The following is a 19,532-nucleotide window of genomic DNA, read 5'->3' as shown; positions in this document are numbered from 1 at the left end:
GTGAAGAGGGTTTTTTTGCCCAGTAGGTAACACACTTGCCTTCATCTAAGTGCATCGTATTTAGACTTAGTTCAGTAATGTCTATTCCAGACTGAGAACTCCAATGAAAACCATGGAGAGCACTAAAAAGTAAAAGATATTCATACAAAGCCAGTTCAAACTCCATGAAGTGAAGAAATGCTTAGGATAAGTGGACCCATTCATTGACTTTTGAAATTCTGCATTTTAACAACTCATTAGGCTATGGGTCATATAAACTTGAAGGATTAATGTTTTCTGTTCAATTTAGGCTACTTCAGAATTGGTGGTCAAGGCAGAAGATTAAGAGAGACCAGACTGTAGAAAACAAGGTTTCATTACCTCAGTGGGAAAAGGATTGGAACTTGCAGCCTATGAATGCACATGGATTGATGGACGAGTATTTGGAAATGGGTAAGGATGTTTCCCATACAGCTTTTTATCACACATATGGACAGAGAATATGTAATACAACAAAAAATATGGGTGTAAATATGGTTTCGTAAATATACCTAGTTAGTTGGGTGTCATTGACTCATGTTTGAATCCTAGTGACTTGAAGAATTACAGATCTAAAAAGAGATCGGTTTTGTGTTAGTCCGGTAAGGTCCTCCAGCATCATCCCCAAGGTTGTTTTCAACATGTCCAGCCATCTGATTGCAGATCACCCTCTTCACTTGGATCTTTCGATCTTTGGTAGACATATAGGTTTCTATTCTACATTTGCATAAATGGCTGGATATGTAGGCATTCAAGAGCAAATTGTGGAATCTTTATTTTAGGTACTTTTAATTCCAGAACTCATTGCCTCAGGACTGTTGATATTAAGCCAACTAAGGGAAACATTAAATCAAGTTATTTGCCCTTTAACAAATGTTAGAGGGCACTATTGTGACTTAAATTATTGTAATGCAATGATAACTAAAACACCACAGACTATAAAGTAATGAGATGTAAAACATGCAAATGCACATAAGGTAGTTCATTACTATGTAAGTTCTATAACATGACTGGAGTGACCTAATATCTTTGTTCTATCAAGAAATGTTGACAAACCACTTTTACTAAGTAGTAGGCCAAAGCAGTTAACAAAAAAAATAGCCCCAGGCCACATCATAAAGGGGCCATGGTATTGTTCCCCCACCCCCAATCAGCATCTCTAGTCACCTCCCTATCTCCCCAATCAGCACCTGCACTTCCCTGATCACATCCCTACCTCCCCCCCCCCACAATTATGACTCTATTTTCTCAATCACAACTCTATGCCCCCCAATCACCATCCACAACCCTCCCAATCACATTCCAGCACCCTTGATCACCTCCTCATCCCACCCTTGATCACCTCCTCCACCACATCTAGATCCTACAGGCCCATACCTGGGGATCCAGTGGATCCCTAAGCAGGAACAATCCCCAGTTACTCTTGCCCTTGCTGGTTCCATCTCCATGAGACTACTGTGAGACTACGATGAAACTTTGCTAGGGGTGACATTTTGGGAGATGCAGCAGGCTGCGTGACTGAGGATCACTGCTGTCTAGGGACCCACTAGACTACCAGGTATGGGTGAAGTTGTTTGGGGGTATGGATTCTGATCGGGTGGGATGTCAGGGGGACCTAGGGTGCTGAGGAGGAGGAGGGTCTTGATGCTGATTATGTGGTTATGGATATGATTGGAGGGTTTAGTGTTGATTTGGAAGGTACGGATATTAGGAAGGAGTGCAGATGCTGATTAGGGTGGGGGAGGAGGGGGCAGCTGATTTCAGTATTCTCTTGCAGACGAAAGAAACAGTCTCCAGCTTTTCTCCAAAGGAGGTAGTCTTTAAGGCGAAGGCTAATTAATTATTTTTTTCCCCCCCAGTTATACAGTTTGGTTTTACCACCATCTTTGTGGCAGCCTTTCCACTGGCCCCCCTTCTCGCATTGCTAAACAATATCATTGAAATAAGGCTGGATGCTTACAAGTTTGTCACACAATGGAGAAGACCCATGCCTGCAAGAGCTACGGATATTGGTGAGTAATAACTTGGCATTGGCAGTTCCACAAGTAGTTATAAAAAAAAAAAAAAGAGAGAGATTCTTTCTTTCGTGGCACATGGCCAGTTAGGATGCATTTTCACTTTACTGCCTTGAAGATTTCCACACACGTGATCATTCATTGAACCGGATAGCACTATTCACTAAGATATTCCCTTAAAAAGCAATCATTTCCCTATTTTGAGGGTAATTTTATAAGAAGGCTGATGAGACATACAGAAGCAGGCTGAATATTGCACCTGATTCACAAAGCTAAGCCATCCACCTGTGTGCCTCTCCGAAATTATCCCCAAACACAATGGAATTCCTATTAAAGGAACCGTCATTGGGGGCTGAGAAAGGAGAGTCTTTTTTACTTCACAATCTGGGTGTACAATGGGCAGTGGTTTAGGAAGGGGGCAGTCCACCCCAGGAGCCATGTTGGTGGGGGCACCAGCATCCCTCCTCCTCTATGCCCCTCGCCACGCCCTTCCCTTCCCCATACTTCGAGTTGTTCATCGCCATGAGCAACAACTTCAATGAGTTCCTCGCGACCGTGTCAGCTCTCCCGCTGATGTCACTTCCGGATACAGGGAAAGGGAAGGGGGTGTGCACATGGCAGGGGGGGCAGGGGAGGAGCGCCACCATCCCGGGCACCGCTCAGCCTTAATATGCCACTGCCCTCCTCCTGTACTCGGGAGCAGTTCAAGACTTAAGAGTATACACTGAAGAAGACTTTCAAGTGAAAGCAATGCGATGACTGTAAGACAACAGGAAATGATCGATTTCTTATTCTCAGTCCTTTCCTTTTGCCTCGCTAGGGATTTGGTATGGAATACTAGAAGGAATTGGCGTGCTGGCTGTCATCACCAATGCTTTTGTCATCGCTATTACTTCCGACTACATCCCACGCTTTGTCTACGCATTCAAATATGGACCTTGCATAGATGAAGGATACCGACAGGAAAAGTAATCTTTGCATTTCGCACCTTCTACACGTCCTTATATTTACGTGCCTGTATATCACTAGTAACCTCTGTGCACGTTTTCACATGTCACCAACGATACTTCTTTCATCCTATTGGGTAGCATTAATACCCTCTGACAGGGAGAGGGGAAGTTCTGTATTTTTTCATTCTGGGCTTAATTCATCTAAGTTGAGACCAGAAAGGAAACAGTGGCAATAGTTATTTGGCAAGGTGATGGATTTTCAAACATTTCTATTCAAAGCTAGAGTGGAAACTCTGCGTGGAGGCTGAAAAGCACAGTTTTGGCAAAATGACATGAAATATGACATATTTCAGGCCATTCTGAATGAAGAAATACATGAGCTATTTTCATATCCCCAAGCTCAGGTGATAGCCCACTTTAGAGGAAGATGAAGGTATTACACTAGGCATGTCAGATCATAATTACACTCTCTTACATGCACACACACACCCACACTCACCAGAAAGAAACAAAGAAACGCATCCTCTCTCTCTCTCACACACACACACACACCAGAAAGAAACACACACACACACACACCAGAAAGAAACACACCCTCTTATACACACACAGCCACACACATACACATACACATACAGTACACCAACACCAGAAAGAAACACACCCTTACACACACACACCAGGAAGAAATACACCATCGTGCACATATCAGAGAGAAACACACCCACACACCAGAAACACACCCTCTTACACCCCCCCCCCAGAAAAAAGCACACCCTCTTACACACACTCACCCCAGAAAGGAACACACCCTCTTACACACACCCACACCCATACACACCAGAAAGAAACACACCTTCTTACTGAAATATATAAGAAATCTAACCTTTTGTAGCTATGGGAGGGAAATAGAAAAGCTTATTTTGCATAGCAGGTCAGAAAATTAGGAAGCTGTTTGTAAGTTATATTTTGTTCTCTTTATGTGTTCTGTAGATGTTTACAAGGTTATGTAAACAGCAGCTTGTCTGTGTTTGACTTGAGTGAGCTTGGTATGGGTTACTCAGGTTATTGCAGGTACGTATTTCAACATTTATTTTCTTTGACTCTTAGACAACCATTACGTTGTTTCTAGAAAGCCAAGTTTTGCTTTGTATTTCTGAATATTTCTCCAAATTCAGTCTTCCAGGACCACAAACAGGATGTTCCCAATGAATATTCATGAGATAGATTTGCATGTCCATTAACTGTCAATTGAACTCCTTTCTCATGCATATTATTTAGGGAAAGCCTAGATTCTCTAAAAGTCGCGTTAAAAACCGACAGGCCACTGTCACAGCCGTTATTCTATTGTGTTTATTTATTATTCACCTTTACAAAGCGAAGAACAAATGAACAGACATAATAAATACTATTAGAAACATCAAACCATACAAAAATACGATAAAACCATAAAACAATCAACAGCGATCATCTACTTGAAAGGATCCTGAGAAGAGCGACTAAGATGGTTAAGGGGCTGGAGGAGCTGCCGTATAGCGAAAGATTAGAGAAACTGGGCCTCTTCTCCCTTGAAAAGAGGGGACATGATCGAAACATTCAAGGTACTGAAGGGAATAGACTTAGTAGATAAGGACAGGTTGTTCAACCTCTCCAAGACAGAGAGAACAAGAGGGCGCTCTTTAAAATTGAAAGGGGATAGATTCCGTACATTCGTAAGGAAGTTCTTCTTCACCCAGAGAGTGGTGGAAAACTGGAACGCTCTTCCGGAGTCTGTCATAGGGAAAAACACCCTCCAGGGATTCAAGACAAAGTTAGTCAAGTTCCTGCTGGACAAGAACGTGCGCTGGTTGGGCTAGTCTCGGTTAGGGTGCTGGTCTTTGACCAGAGGGCTGCCGCGTGAGCGGACGGCTGGGCATGATGGAGCCCTGGTCTGACCCAGCAGCGGCAATTCTTATGTTCTTAACCTACCCAGCATCCTCCCCACAAACACAACACAGACATCCGTTCTTCAGCCATATTTCATTTGACCAACAGCTTGTTTCAGTCTGTGCTCAATGCAGCCGATGGCGGCCATCGTTTCACGGTCTGAACAACCGTTTCTTCAGGCTGCATTACTGAAATGAGCACAGCAATTAGAAAGCTGAACCTGAATGGGACACTATTCAGATAAGCACTTTTCTATTTCGTTAATTAGAACACATTCTTTTGTCCCCTCAAATCTTCAGAAAATCATTAAAAATACTTTTTTTACTTTCTGAAACTCATTAAATTCAACTTTCTACATTCTTAAATAACTTCGTATTGTGGAAGACGTATTAAGTATTAGTTAATTTGGATTTTCTCTTCCACTCCTTCAACTTTTTTCCTTCAACCGAGTCGAGCTTCTAAATTAGAAGATGACGTGGTTTACAAATCTAAGCATTAGATTAGATCTGTAAGGGTTTCTTTTCCTTAGCTCATGACAGAAGTGTGTAGGGGGCTTCTACTATTGACAGAGCTCTCCTACAAAGCAACGGTACAGTGTTGCTTCCCGCATTTTTCCTCCTTAAAGGAAACATTCAGGCATTATGCTCAGTCCGCTTGAGTTTATATTTATTTGTATGCATGTTTGTACTTCAGTCCCTCCTAATAAATTTACAGTTGATAATGACGACACATACATAATTAAAACAGAACATAGCAGATTAATAACAGCATACAATAAACAACTTACACCTCACTTCCTGGTCCTGTGCCTAGGAAGTGACATCAGAGGAAGAGCTGACCCTGGGGTTGCTGCTCGCACCAGGAATGTTAAGGAGATACAGGAGAAGGGAAGGGATGCATGATGCGTGGCAGGAGGGGACAGGGAAGGAACGGGGTGGAGAAGAGGGTGCCACCGCCTCGGGTGCTTCTGACCCTCGTTATACTACTGGCTAGCACAGGGGTGCCAAAGACCCTCCTTGAGGGCCACAATCCAGTCGGGTTTTCAGGATTTCCCCAATGAATATGCATGAGATCTATTTGCATGCACTGCTTTCATTGTATGCTAATAGGTCTCATGCATATTCATTGGGGAAATCCTGAAAACCCGACTGGATTGCAGCCCTTGAGGAGGGACTTTGACACCCCTGTACTAAAGGGAACTTTTTTTTTTTTTTTAAACTTCATTAATTTTTCAATGAAAAACAATGCATTAAAATGTACATATACATATTATTAACTTCAAAACTGCATTAATTGCAAAATTGCATAGAACTACTTCAGGGGTGTCAAAGTCCCTCCTTGAGGCCGCAATCCAGTCAGGTTTTCAGGATTTCTCCAATGAATATGCATGAGATCTATGTGCATGCACTGCTTTCAATGCATATTCATTGGGGAAATCATGAAAACCCGACTGGATTACAGCCCTCGAGGATCCCTGGGCTAGCAGGATGCCTAAATGAACATTTAACCCACAAAAGTGCTCGCATCCTCTCCTTTTTTGCAAGTGTGTGGAGTGTAAATACAGGCGTTTTGTCCTATTTGCCCTTCACATGCTTAACTAAATAAATACCCCTAGATTAGGAATCAATCCATTTGTAGCTTCCTTTCCAGAGTCTAATCTGTGTATTCGGTGGGTTCTCCCGGCCTTTTCACTTCTCATTTCGTTACAGGTATAGAGACTACAGAGCACCTCCGTGGTCTTCAAAACCTTATGAGTTCACCCTGCAGTTTTGGCATGTTCTAGCTGCAAGACTGGCTTTCATTATAGTATTTGAGGTAAAATACATGGGCTCCAATGCATTGGATTTGTTTGTCTGCTTCTTAATAAATATGTTTCAAACAAACAACAAAAAAAAATACATGGGCTCCTAGGAAAAATGTATTTGCACAAAAGAAATATGCAGCTTCAGAACAAAAGCAACACCTTATGTCCCATTACCAAAATTGCGTTCTGCAGGTTAAATACCTGAGGTGGGTGGGCTCTGGAACTAGCATGTTCTCTTGCTTAGGCCCTCGGGAACGGAATCAAATAGCTCTGTATATACAACAGCAGGGAAATTACTGAAAAGACATTTGTTTTGCAGTATAAAATATAGGCACTGAGTTTTAGAGTGAAGATGTTAGCGCTGGCCGATGAATTGCTGATGTGGTTTTGCATAATGCACAGTATGCTGATGTCTTTCACTATCGTGAGTGTTTTATTGTTAAAAGCGGGTTATAAATGACCGAGCGCATTTTCTCTCTCTGATTTTCAGCACCTTGTTTTTGGGATAAAATCATTTATTGCCTACCTGATCCCAGACATGCCCAAAGACTTATGTGACAGGATGAGAAGAGAAAAGTACCTGGTGCAGGAGATGATGTATGAAGCAGAACTGGAGCACTTGCAAAAAGAGCGGAAAAAGACCGGGAAGCAGTATCACCACGAATGGCCTTAGTTGGGATACGAGGAGAAAACTGGTCGGAGCAACTTTCTCGAAATCGCCCCCTTCGTTGTGAAGGGGAATGTAAATTCTTCTAGGGTTTCAAAAGAACGCCCTTGCTCATCCCCGACCTGCTACAGAATTGGAATGGCTGCTCCATCAAAACGTCACGCCCCGCCAGATGAAGGCAGCCGCAGAGCACCGAGACGTTCACGGCACTAACAGAAGGATGAGCCTTCCACGCTAGTCCTGTATGCTGAAGCTTTTCTCTTGGTCAACTGAATGAACGCGTGAATGGACGTCACCGTGGCCTTTCCGTCCATCACTGAACCTGATGGCGATCAGCTTCCATATTTGCTATACATGTGCGGTAACATCAACCCTGTGCTGCCTGCAGGGATGTCTAACAATCTGTCTCCATCGGGAGCCAATGTGCTATCTATGCAGTTCCAAGCATCACACATCACATTCCATTTGTCTATACCTTTCAGACCAAAAGAATTGAAATGCAAAGGAAAAACGCTTATTATTCTGATTAAATTAAATTTCATTTCATACTAATTAAGGTGGCTTTAAAATATAGTGCTGTACGCAAACAGTTAAAGATGATTTCGTTTTTAGTGTAGCATGCAGTAGTGACTGAAATTATTTTGCGTTTTTGATCTGTCTGCATAAGATTCAAATTTTAAGTTCAAACGTGTTATTGCACTGCATTTTTAAGCAAAAAAAAAAAAAAATTTATTCAGGCATCAGCTTATATCTCGAAACACGTACTGGATATACTGTAGAGTCCGTCATGTTTCAGTAAAGTTTAACAGTGATGTGTCTCTCTCCAAATGACGTAGAGAGCTTACACTAGGGCTGTGTATTACCGGGTGGGCATTATGGTTATTATTTTTTTTAATTTGAAAGTAAATTTTTGACCATCACAGTAGCTTCTGATACAGCGGTGCACTTTATAAGCTGCTGCTGGTTTTATGCGGGCAGAATGGAATTTATTTCTTTTGGGTACAGGCTGAAAAATAAGTTGAAAATATCCCTCTTGAAGAAGCATGTTTTTTTGGTTTTTTTTTCAAGAACTTATTTCATCTTTATCACTCATCAAACATTAGCAGGACATACATTTCATTACCCTAATGTCCAGCTGCAGCGGTGATCCTGAGAGTAATTGAATTGCTCACCACTGACCTCTACTGGCAATAGCACACTTCCACTGTTGTTCACTCTTTTCCAGGTTATTCTCTGCCTGAAGTGGGCAAAGGTGGCCTGCTGCCCAAGGGGTAAATGGCTTCACAAAAACTAAATAGAAAAGCAAGTGGGCACCCCCCCCCTCCCCCGCCTCCCTAATAAGCACTCTCGCTTTATACAAAATACTCCTAGAATGGAATAAGCAGGAAAAGAATACAGCAGATGTGTTAATCAGCTTGAATGGTTATTGCACTTAATATATTTGACTAATATAACAACAACAAAAAATACAGATTCTAAGATTTTTAATAAGATATATACTTAATTTCCATTTTGAAACATACTTTCTTAAAATTGCAGTTTACTTTTAAGAAACCTCCTTAAGGCAACGTTTCAGTTCTTTTGATCATTAGTTCTTAATCCAGTCCTCAGGGCACACCGAGCCAGTCAGGTTTTCAGGATATCCCTTCTCATGGTCTGGCATCTTTATCTACTCCATCCCTCCCCTCCTTTGAAGGTCTAGCATCTTTTCTTCCCTTTTCTCCCCATCCTCACGGTCCAGCATCACTTTTACCCTCCCCTGGGATCTGGTGCTTGCTCACCCCACACTGCCTTCAGGCCATTAGTAGCATGACTGAAGTAAATATGCTGCCTTTGGCGACCCGGAAGCTTTCTTTCTGCTACTGCTTTCCGCCAATACGAGGATAGGATGCAGTAGCGGAGAAGGAGCTTCTGGGTTGCAGAAGACACCGTGTTAACATCAATCATGCTGCTCAAGGCCCGAAGAGTTACAGCAGCGCTGGGTGAGTAAGCACCGGATCCCGCAAGGTGGGGGAGGGAAGACTCCAGATAGGTGTCTGAGCTGCGGTAGGCTTACTCGATGTCTGGCAAACTTCAGAAGCCTTGGCATACTGAACCTAGTGCTGCAGCTGGAGGGCATCCAGAAACACGCAGACTTCAACGATGACACCATGCGCATGTGTGATGTCATCATGTTGATGTCTGCACCTGCGCAGAGCCTGCTATTACTATGCTGGTGGGGAGAGGAGAGGCACTGGCACCGGCTCATTGCCCATAGGACGTGCCTTTCGCTGTGAGAGACACGTCCTGTAAAGCAGTGCCGGCATCTCCCGGCACACCTGGAATCTTGCAGCAGCCACAGTGTGTGATACACTGTTGTAATAGAAAGAATCACTTGCCTTCAATAATAATAACTTTATTCTTCTATACCGCCACAATCAAACGATTTCTCGATGGTTTACATCGAAGAGAGTTGGACAATCAGTGAAGTACAAAATACAAATAGCAAAAGTACAATATATTTCTTAAGGATAATCAAAGTAGAATTATTGCAATTAGTGTAACTTCTATTTAGGAAATGAATCTATTAAATAGTACAGTCTTTATTTCTTTCCGAAAAGCACCGTAGGTCAACCTGGCTCCACTAATGTAATTACCTAACCTAACCAGGACTGCTGTTTACTTGCTTGAAACATAAAAGTGCTATCCAAAAGGCGGACTATATTAATAACTATGCACAGACTGGATTTGTGTGCTGTGTAATTCATATTACAGGTCACCACTGGTCTTTCATTGTATGTTTTGCCTCGATATGAAAATGTCTTGACTGGTTCAAGGCTACACAACTGGCATACAAGGGCCATAATGGCCAAGAGTTACAAATATCAAAGAACTACAAATTATTCCCCAACTTTTTTCACTCAATGTTTCCCCAGTGAGTATAGAGGGATTGAATAATTTGCTATTTTACATGTATCAATTCTTCATGGTTAGGTTACAGGTGACCTATTCTGTTTCCAGAGGATGTCTTTGTTTAGTTATAATATGAAATATATTATTCCTTTCAATCGTTTGCTTTTGCCTCTGATGGTGGCCGTAGGGCAGTTCTCTAGCCATACATATTCTTAGTAGCTATGTGCATGCTTTTCTGTACATGGGCTTCAGCAGATGCTCAAAAGCAGGAGTTCGCTGCTAAGTCTGCTTTGAAAATTGCCCCAAGGAAGCTATGGGCATAAGTTTGCATTTCCTCCCTTGTACCCCAAGCTTCCTGGGTCAACTTAAGCACACATTTCCCAAAGTATTTTTCTAAATGCAAATCCCTCCCCAGTACAGCCACCACTTGTTCAATCACTTTACCCAGCATTACAGAAGTTTACAATAATTAATCTACTGTATAATAAAACAGTAGAAATAAAAAAAAAACATGCAATAACAAAAAATAAAAAAACCATGTAATACAAATGTCTTAAAGATGGCTGCCAAAAACTAAAAACATGGAGTTATTTCTGCAAAATATAGGCTGATCACGCGTATGTTTACCAGCATATAGGCTGAGGCTAGATTTAATGAGCTATTCACTAATGCTGTTAATGCGAATCATTTGCATATAGGACCTGTATAGGATCTGTGGTAAATAACAGGTATTAATACAGTGGCACCTGGTTAAAAGGATGAGTTGGCATTTACTGAGGTGCTATTTTATAAACATACAAATTGGTCAATATTAATTCAGTGACAACAGAAATTAGCCCTGGATATCCAATACTGAGCCATGTGTGGGAACTGACATTGACTATCGTCCTTTAGATACTAGAAAGGAAACTTGCATCTAAACTTGTGAAGGAAGCTAAAAACATTTCTATATGATAAGCAGCCAGGACTGATCCAGAATCAACTCCTTTGACTCTTTCGGTGAAGATCTGGAGCAGCCATTCTTTTCCTCTTGCTAAACTCTACTAGCAGCTGTTTAGTGCTCTCTTAAAGGTATTGTCGGCCTTATCCTTCATCTGTATACTGGAAAGTTTATTGTTTTTATTTTAGCTCCTTGTGTATGCACGGATTCTTGATATTGTAAATCGCCTTGATCCATTATAGGCATAGAGCGATCCACAAATCCCAGATTAGATTAGGACTATCTGAGCCTGAGCAGTCTGAAGATAGTCACAGGGATTTATGCAGGTCCTGGATGATATACAGCTGGGACCCATAAAAGATACTGATACAAGTCCCAGCAGAATATTGGCCGGGGCCCACATAAGGGACTTCACATATCACCCCTCTCAAACCCTCAAGCACCAGTCAATCCCACCCTCAGGAGCTCCAGCAGGTCACCTCTTCAGACCTACTTACCAGCCTTAGTGGACAAGTGGACCTCGAGGCAGGAGTGAATCCCCCTCATAGTCCCTAACTGAAAATAGCTGCCACAATCTCTAGTCATAATCTCACGGTAGTAGAGATTGGTGGCCATATGTGCTTCAGAAATGTGAGAGGCAGGAGTGAGTAAGGTTTGCTTGTACGCCGAGGACTACTAGACTACCAGGATTGGTCATTAGGCAGGAAGGGTCTGCTGGAGCTTGAGAGGGGAGAAAGGATCAGATGATGTTAAGTGGGTGTTGCAGAGGGGGCAGAAGGGAGGGCTGTCAGCTATGCCTAGTGCTGGGACCTGCATAACTGGGCAAGGTAAGGCTGCTAGTCATGCCTAGTTAGCTATGTGGGTACCATCACTTAATATTGCCACCACCCACATAACTCTGATTACTCCCTGAATCCCCTGTAAAGAGTCAAACAGAAACCAAGCCCTTTGTGGGCTGTCTGTGGGGCAGAGATGGCACTAATCTGGTCAAGTGCTGGCCAGCCACTCATAACCCACATATTCAATGAATATCTGGGCATAGTTTTGCTGGCTGAGAAAATGCTGCCCTCCATTGGCTGAATATCCTCTCCTCTCCCCCCCCCCCCCCCCAGCATTTTCAGGCTCATGAAGAGTCTAGTGAGTTAAGCTTTGTTGAAACAAACTCAACACCGTAGCTTTGACTAAGCATCATTATTGCCCTTTTGTCTAAAAAGCACATACACCAGGGGTGTCCAACCTTTTGGCTTCCCTGGGCCGCATTGGCTGAAAAAAATGTTTCTGGGGCCACACAAACAGACAGAGGAGGGAGCCGGCAAGACGGTAAACACCCGGGGGCAGCAGAGGAAAACACTGCATCGGCCTCGATCGGGGCTGCACAAAATACTTCACGGGGCCGCAGGTTGGACACCTTTAAAATTCATAAATAGTATAAACACCTTTCCTTGGTACAATTTCTAATGAAGGGCAAAATGAAAAGAAATTCCAATTATCGCTGTATGCAAAGCTTAGCTTCCAGGTGCTTCCTCAAGGGGTTGCCTTTTCTCTTAGCCTCACTGACTAAAATTTGCAAGCATTGCACCATTTTCCAGACCCTTCACTCCAGTTTGTAATATTTACCCACTTAAAAGTTAGCCTCGTTATTTGTGCTGTCCCCTTGAATGACTAGATTTATCTGGATAGTGGCTAAATATCCTTGCGATAGATACATTTTGCCATAGGCAGAAGAAAGAGCTGGACCACTGGGTTGGAACTCTAACTTTTTGTCCCACGCCATAGTCAACAGAATGGGATGAGCCAGTGGCATCGTGGCACGTCAATGTTTTTCTCAACACAGCATCACCAACTGCAAAGAATGGGAGTGAGGCCACAGACTGGTTTATGGGCCCATCTTACCCCAAAAGTGCTCTGCCGCTCCTGCCCCCCTTTATAAGGCGATGAAGGGTGGGGTGAATCTGGTTGGTAAGCAGCTACCATCACCACCACCCAAAGGGAGTTCCCCGCCCTTGCAATTTAGCCTCAGGCCCAAAATACCTCATGCTCCTCTTTTTATTAAAGGAGCAAACTGATTTGTCTGCCAAAAACACGTCAAAGTACATGTTTGATGGTCCAACACTGAAAAAACAAATATGAAAAGCACATGCTGACATGTACAGTAGGTCTTGTAAACCCAGTCAATTCAAAATCATGTTGGGAAGAAAATAATTTTTGTTTTCAATGTGGAGATCAAAAGTAAATATGTTGATAATATAACGATCCCTATTTCAAAATTTATGCAATCAAACAAACTGTAATTGAGGTGATAACATGTGCTCAGAGTTGTGTAATCTTGCCAAGGGCCGAAGCCCCTATAGCGAGACCTACCACCCAGTCATTGCATATGTACAGCCCCCCAGATCTGGAATGCGCTTCCCATGTTTTTACGGGAGGAGAAGGTGTTTGGGAAATTTAAAAGCGAATTAAAAACCTTTTTGTTTAAAGATGCATTTGCAAATTAATTAAATTTTATTATAAAGTGTTATTTTAGTGAATTATTTTACTTTTTTTTTTGTTTTTTTCAATTTCCTTTTGTATTTTCCCTGTATGTTCTTTCTTTACTATAAAAAATGTATTTCATCCCCTCTTACCTTTTGTTTACGTTATAATTAATTAAATGTATGTAATGTTTTTGTTTCCTTATATGTATATTTTATTGTACATCGCTTAGAAATCCGATTAAGCGATTGAACAAGCCAATTAATAAACTTGAAACTTGATATGTAATAAAGGGATAGAAAATATTTTTAAATTGTGATTTCACAGTCTTCAATTAAATTGTTAAAAAAATGGTTGTTTTTTTTTGACAAAACTTTTACTTAGCTTCAAGCATTTTTATGGGTCCTGATGCGGTGGTGGGTCTTTTTCTATAGGGGCTTCGGCCCTTGGCAAGATTACACAACTCTGAGCACATGTTATCACCACACTCAGAGTTTGTTTGATTGCCTACATTTTGAAATAGGGATCATTATATTACCTGTCAGTATGTCTTGTAGGCAGGAATTACAGAAACAAAGCAAGACGTGTATTAGCAGAAAAAAGGAGAGATGATGCCAAAGTGAACCAATGTGGAGAGCCCAAGAGAACCCTGGGAAAGGCAGCTTTTTGCATCTCTGTGTGCACTGTGTTGAGTTAAAGCTTTCCTGATGTCTCGTTTTGCACATGTTAAGAAGTCAGGCTGCCGTGTTACGTGAAATGCAAATTCTCTAAAAAGATTTAAGGCACACTGTCCTCAGGAACTATGTATTCCATGAATGCTATTAAAATTTATTTTCATATGTGCAATACTTGTCTTTCCAAATAAAACGGCAACCTATCGCAATCCTGTAGAGACAGTATATAATGTAAATTGTGGAAGCTGAATTAATGAAGTCTGCTAGCAACCTGAATACGTTTCATATTTGGATACTGTGTAAATGTATATATGCAAGGCATCGCCAGTGGAACTCTTAATGGTGCATGTCAAAAAAAAAAGACTGCATGAAAAGTAACAGCTTTCTTACACCGCAGAGCGATTGCTAGTTTATAAAACTCTTCACAGTCATATCATCTTTGCATCTTGATAAAAGTCTTTAAAATTCTTTATTCAAGAAATAAAATTTATTTATCATTAAGTGCCATGATCTCCTGCCTTTTGTGTATTAACTTGGTGCCTAAGGATATGTGATTGAAAACATGGTGTTGGCTGAAAAGTTATTTGAATATTGATCAAGAATCTACGAACCACTCATGCGCTACTGCGTGGGGAACATGTGTCAATGAGTATCTGCAGGTTGTGTGCTGTATTAATATCAAAAAAGTTCTTGAATTTACAAAAGCTGAAATTTGAGAATCTGAACTCTAGGTTCTAGAGTGCCATGTTCAATTTACTTTTATGAACATGGATCTGTTTAAAGTATATAAAAAGTATTGCAGAATTGACGTCAGGGAGAGCATGCGTCGGCGTCGGCTTTGGGGCCTGTTATCCATTGGTGGGTCCTGTTCCCCGATGGCAGCGGCAGTGGCAGTGGCTTGGGGAACGGCAGGGAGAAAGAAAGAAAGGGGGCAGGCAGGGAAACAGAAGGAAAGAAGAGAAACAGAAAAACAGAAAGAAAGGTCAGGGAGAGAGGAAGAAAAAGTTGGGGGAGGGAATGAGGTGTGGAGGAGAGAAAGCATACAGGCTGATAGAAGGGAAGAAAGATTGGATGCACAGTCAGAAGAAGAAAGTGCAACCAGAAATCACCAGACAAGGTAGGAAAAATGATTTTATTTTAAATTTAGCAAAGTGGAGGCAGTATTACCACAGTTTTCAAAGGAATTTGCCCAAATAACTTAATAGTTAACTGGGTAAATTCCCAGAGATGAAAACTTCCCTTCACTTACTATGCACAGTTCTGAATTTATATCTGCTGTCTATATTTTACAATATGGTCACCTTTTACTAAACCGCAATAGTGGTTTTTAGCGCAGGGAGCCTATGAGCGTCAAGAGCAGCGCTGGGCATTCAGCGCAGCTCCCTGCGCTAAAAACTGCTATTGTGGTTTAATAAAAAGGATGGAGGGTATATTTGTCTATTTTTGTATGCTATAAAAACCAAATACAGAGAGAGACTGAGAGCTGTTGACGAAGAGCTACGTGTGTGTCTTTCTTCGATTCCAGCCAGAATATCAGCTTTGTGTTCAGCCAAACAGGCCCAGGTTTCGCACTGAATAAAGTATTTTATAATTTTTATAATTTTTATTTCGTAATAAAGTAATTATAAAATACTTTCTTTGTGTTTATTTGATTCCTATTCAAGAGAATTACTTTATATATAGTCAATATAGGCACAGAGTTAAATTTTTTAACATTTTCTAATGGTGGTGTGCCTCGTGATTTTTTTCATGAAACATGTGTGCCTTTGCCCAAAAAAGGTTGAAAAACACTGCTCTAGTCTTTGTAATTTTTGACGGAGTGAAGAATCGATCCACTTGACCCTGTTCTACTCCACTCGGGATTTTGTAGACTTCAATCATATCTCCCCCTCAGCCATCTCTTTTCCAAGCTACAATTATCAGTGTGATTTCTTGAAAAAAAAATAAAAGAGTATGAGAATTTAGCCTTGTATGTCATTTAGAATTGACACTCATTCCAATCATTTATACGCATAACTTACACCCACTTTAAGGAATTACCCCCCTAACTGCTTAATGAACCTTCTAAACTGCCCTTTTCTGAAAGCTCTATCAAGGTTTCCAGGACCAGAAAGCCTGTCTGTTGAAGTTTCCCATTCACAGCTCCTCAGCAATATTGACCATTAAAAATGTAATAAAAATTTAATTCCCAGAGAATCTATTGAAAAAATATGATGATAATGAAATCTAAATATGAAAACATAATGTAGCCTAATGTATGAAAAGAGAAAGCTATTTAAAATAAAATATTCATGTCCAAAACACCTTGACTAGACATTCACAAATACACAGCTGAACTAATGTACTTCAATGCCTGCTACGAACAGACTCTAATAAAGACCATAAGGAAGGAAAGAAATGAAATGGGGAAAAGCATCTGCTGATGGGCTCTGGAGCAACAGACTGATGACTGATGACTGATTTTTCCTCAACTCTACTGAAATGATCTACAAACGCAAACTGTTTGGCAGAAGAGCTTGTAAATGTTTCTCTAGTGCTCTCATATGCCATCCAAAATGTCTACCTAAATTATTCAACTTCAATACAACTTTTAATATTCTGAGATCAGCATTGCAGCTACCTTAATGGGTAAGTTATGCACAAAGGGCCTGATTCTGGAAACGGCATCCCCATTGTAGGCATCCTACCGCCATCTAATGGATCAATCAGGACCACATGTTTAAAAAAAAAAAAGCAATGTGAGAAAGGATGCCTACGATGTAGGCGTCTGACTCACGCCTACATAGGTGTCTAGGCATGCCTATGTAGGCATAGGGGTGGCATAGATGTGACTTATGCCGGAAGTGACTTTAAGCATAACAGGTTCATCCCCAATCTATCTATCTCATCATTTCAACTTTCCAGGCACAGGTTGTCCACGTAGTGCCTCCTTGTTCGCTTTCCCATCCTTGAAGGGCTGCATCTACAAGAGATTCTTCGATAGAACATTATCATTCTATGCAGGCAAATGGAATAAATGTTTAACCAACTTTATCTCAAATGTTCTTTCTTACCAAACTGTTAGGAAGGCAGTCAAAACTTATCTCTGACAAATTTCTACCATGAAGTATTTCTAAAACACTTCCAGGAAAAATTGATTAACCTCACCATGTTAGCGTAATTTTGAAAGTTTTTTTGTAATATTGCTGTCTTTATACAGTCTCTTTCTCTTTAAACCACTCTGAACTGTTTGTGATATTGCGGTATATAAAAATAAAATTATTATTATTATTACTTCCGTAGGTGTGAGTCAGATGCCTTAAATGCAGACCTGTAAAATGTTGGCCTATGAAAATTAGACGAGATTTGGAACACAATGCCTACTGGTAACTGACGTGCGAAGGGCACCTGCTTTGCCTACCACGGCAGGTGCTGTTTCCAGAATCAGGCCCAGTGTTCAGTGGCTGCATTTCACTGCTGAGTCTACAATTTTTCCCATCTGCTCTCTTCCCCAAATAGTACCCCTTTTTTTTATATAACGCTGGATGTATGACCTAAAGTAATGTATGAAATATACACTGGTTTATAGTTTGTAGCTTGTTCATTTGTGTCCCCTAGTCTTTGTCATTTTTGATGGAGTGAAAAATTGATCCACTTGTACCCGTTCTACTCCACTCAGAATTTTGTAGATTTCAATCCTATCTCCCCTCAGCCGTCTCTTTTCCAAGCTGAAGAGCCCTGACCTTTTTAGTCTTTCCTCATACGAGAGGAGTTCCATCTCCTTTACCATCTTGGTCGCTCTTCTTTGAACCTTTTCTAGTGCCACTATATCTTTCTTGAGATAAGGAGACCAGAATTGAACGCAATACTCAGATGAAGTCACACCATGGAGCGATACAGGGGCATTATGACATTCTTAGTCTTGTTAACCATCCCTTTTAAAATAATTCCTAGCATCTTGTTTGCTTCTTTGGCCGCCACCACACATTAAGCAGAAGGTTTCATCGTACTGTCTATGAGGATACCCAGATCCTTTTCTCGGGCACTAACCCCCATGTTGGACCCTAGCATCCGGTAACTGTGATTCAGGTTTTTCTTCCCAATGAGCACCACTTTGCATTTGTCCACATTAAATTTCATCTGCCACTTGGACGGCCAGTCTTCCAATTTCCTAAGGTTTGCCTGCAATTTTTCACATGCATTTAGTGTCATCTGCAAATTTAATCTTCTCAGTCATTGTCTTTCCACCGGCGTGCTCGACTTTAAGAGAAAATGGGACACTTACGTGGGATCCCTACGTAGGTCGAGTCACTAGCATCTAGACTATTGGGGTGGGTCAGTGGAGTGGGCAGACTTGATGGGCTATGGCCCTTTTCTGCCGTCATCTTTCTATGTTTCTATGTTTCTAAGATGAGTAAGTGGCTAACAAACAAGTATCCAAGTTGTGCTCGATACTTTCTGTTCTCACAGCAATGGCTCCATCTAGTGGTCCTCTTGTTTTAAGCAGCAGTGGGTGTCTGGAAGGATTTTATTTGCATTATTTCTGGAGAGTAAGAAGGTTGTTTAGCAAGCGGTTATTTTATCGTGCTGTTGTACAATATGTGTGCCATGTTGTTGTTTGTGTTTTAACTATGGATGTTATTCTGTAACTCATACAGAACTAGAGGATGGCGCAAGTAATACATTTTTTAATAAATATATCTTTATAAAATAACTTTGCAGAAGCTGCAACGATCGTGGTTGAATATTACCCACATATGTTTACAGCTGCTTGGGCTTAGGAGAAACATGTACATGTGTGTTTTAAAAATGACTCTAGTATGTCACGGCACTGCCTGCTCAAACTGTACCTCTGACTGTGTCTGTCCACAAGTTGTATAAAAGCAGATATATTCTTGTGATCACTCATACGTGATAAAAGCCTTCATTTCTGAGCAGATATACTAAACACACAGAACATTCCCCAGTTTTAATTTTTAAACACTTTATTCTACCAAAAACTGCATTTTTATTACAAAAAAACACAGAAAATGAATTACTGTAAAATCACAATAAAACACCTTCAAAACTGCCAGTAAACTTGGAAAAATATATTATTTTTATGTTTGAGAAACAGCTTTATGGTTATATAGTACATAAAATGAAAAATATCACGTAACATTAGTCTGAATCTGTTTATGTTATGCTCTTAACTC

General features: G+C 41.0%; 1 protein-coding gene across 2 annotated transcripts in view; it reads left to right on the top strand.

Moving 5' to 3' along the window:
* The window catches only part of ANO3 (anoctamin 3), a 94,514-nt gene extending 85,326 nt beyond the window's left edge, over window positions 1-9,188 (top strand). For both annotated transcript variants that reach the window (XM_033928711.1, XM_033928710.1), the window contains 6 exons: window positions 290-432; window positions 1,878-2,030; window positions 2,854-3,001; window positions 3,977-4,057; window positions 6,619-6,724; window positions 7,204-9,188. In XM_033928711.1, the coding sequence (XP_033784602.1) occupies window positions 290-432; window positions 1,878-2,030; window positions 2,854-3,001; window positions 3,977-4,057; window positions 6,619-6,724; window positions 7,204-7,386 (814 nt within the window). In that variant the 3' untranslated portion in view covers window positions 7,387-9,188. The remainder of the gene's footprint in view (window positions 1-289; window positions 433-1,877; window positions 2,031-2,853; window positions 3,002-3,976; window positions 4,058-6,618; window positions 6,725-7,203) is intronic.
* Window positions 9,189-19,532: the final 10,344 nt, after the last annotated feature.

The sequence above is a fragment of the Geotrypetes seraphini genome, chromosome 19 (genome assembly GCF_902459505.1).
Source record: "Geotrypetes seraphini chromosome 19, aGeoSer1.1, whole genome shotgun sequence".
NCBI classification, from domain to species: Eukaryota; Metazoa; Chordata; class Amphibia; order Gymnophiona; family Dermophiidae; genus Geotrypetes; species Geotrypetes seraphini.
Note: the sequence above shows the minus strand (reverse complement) of the source record. Positions and strands in the feature narration are given on the sequence as shown.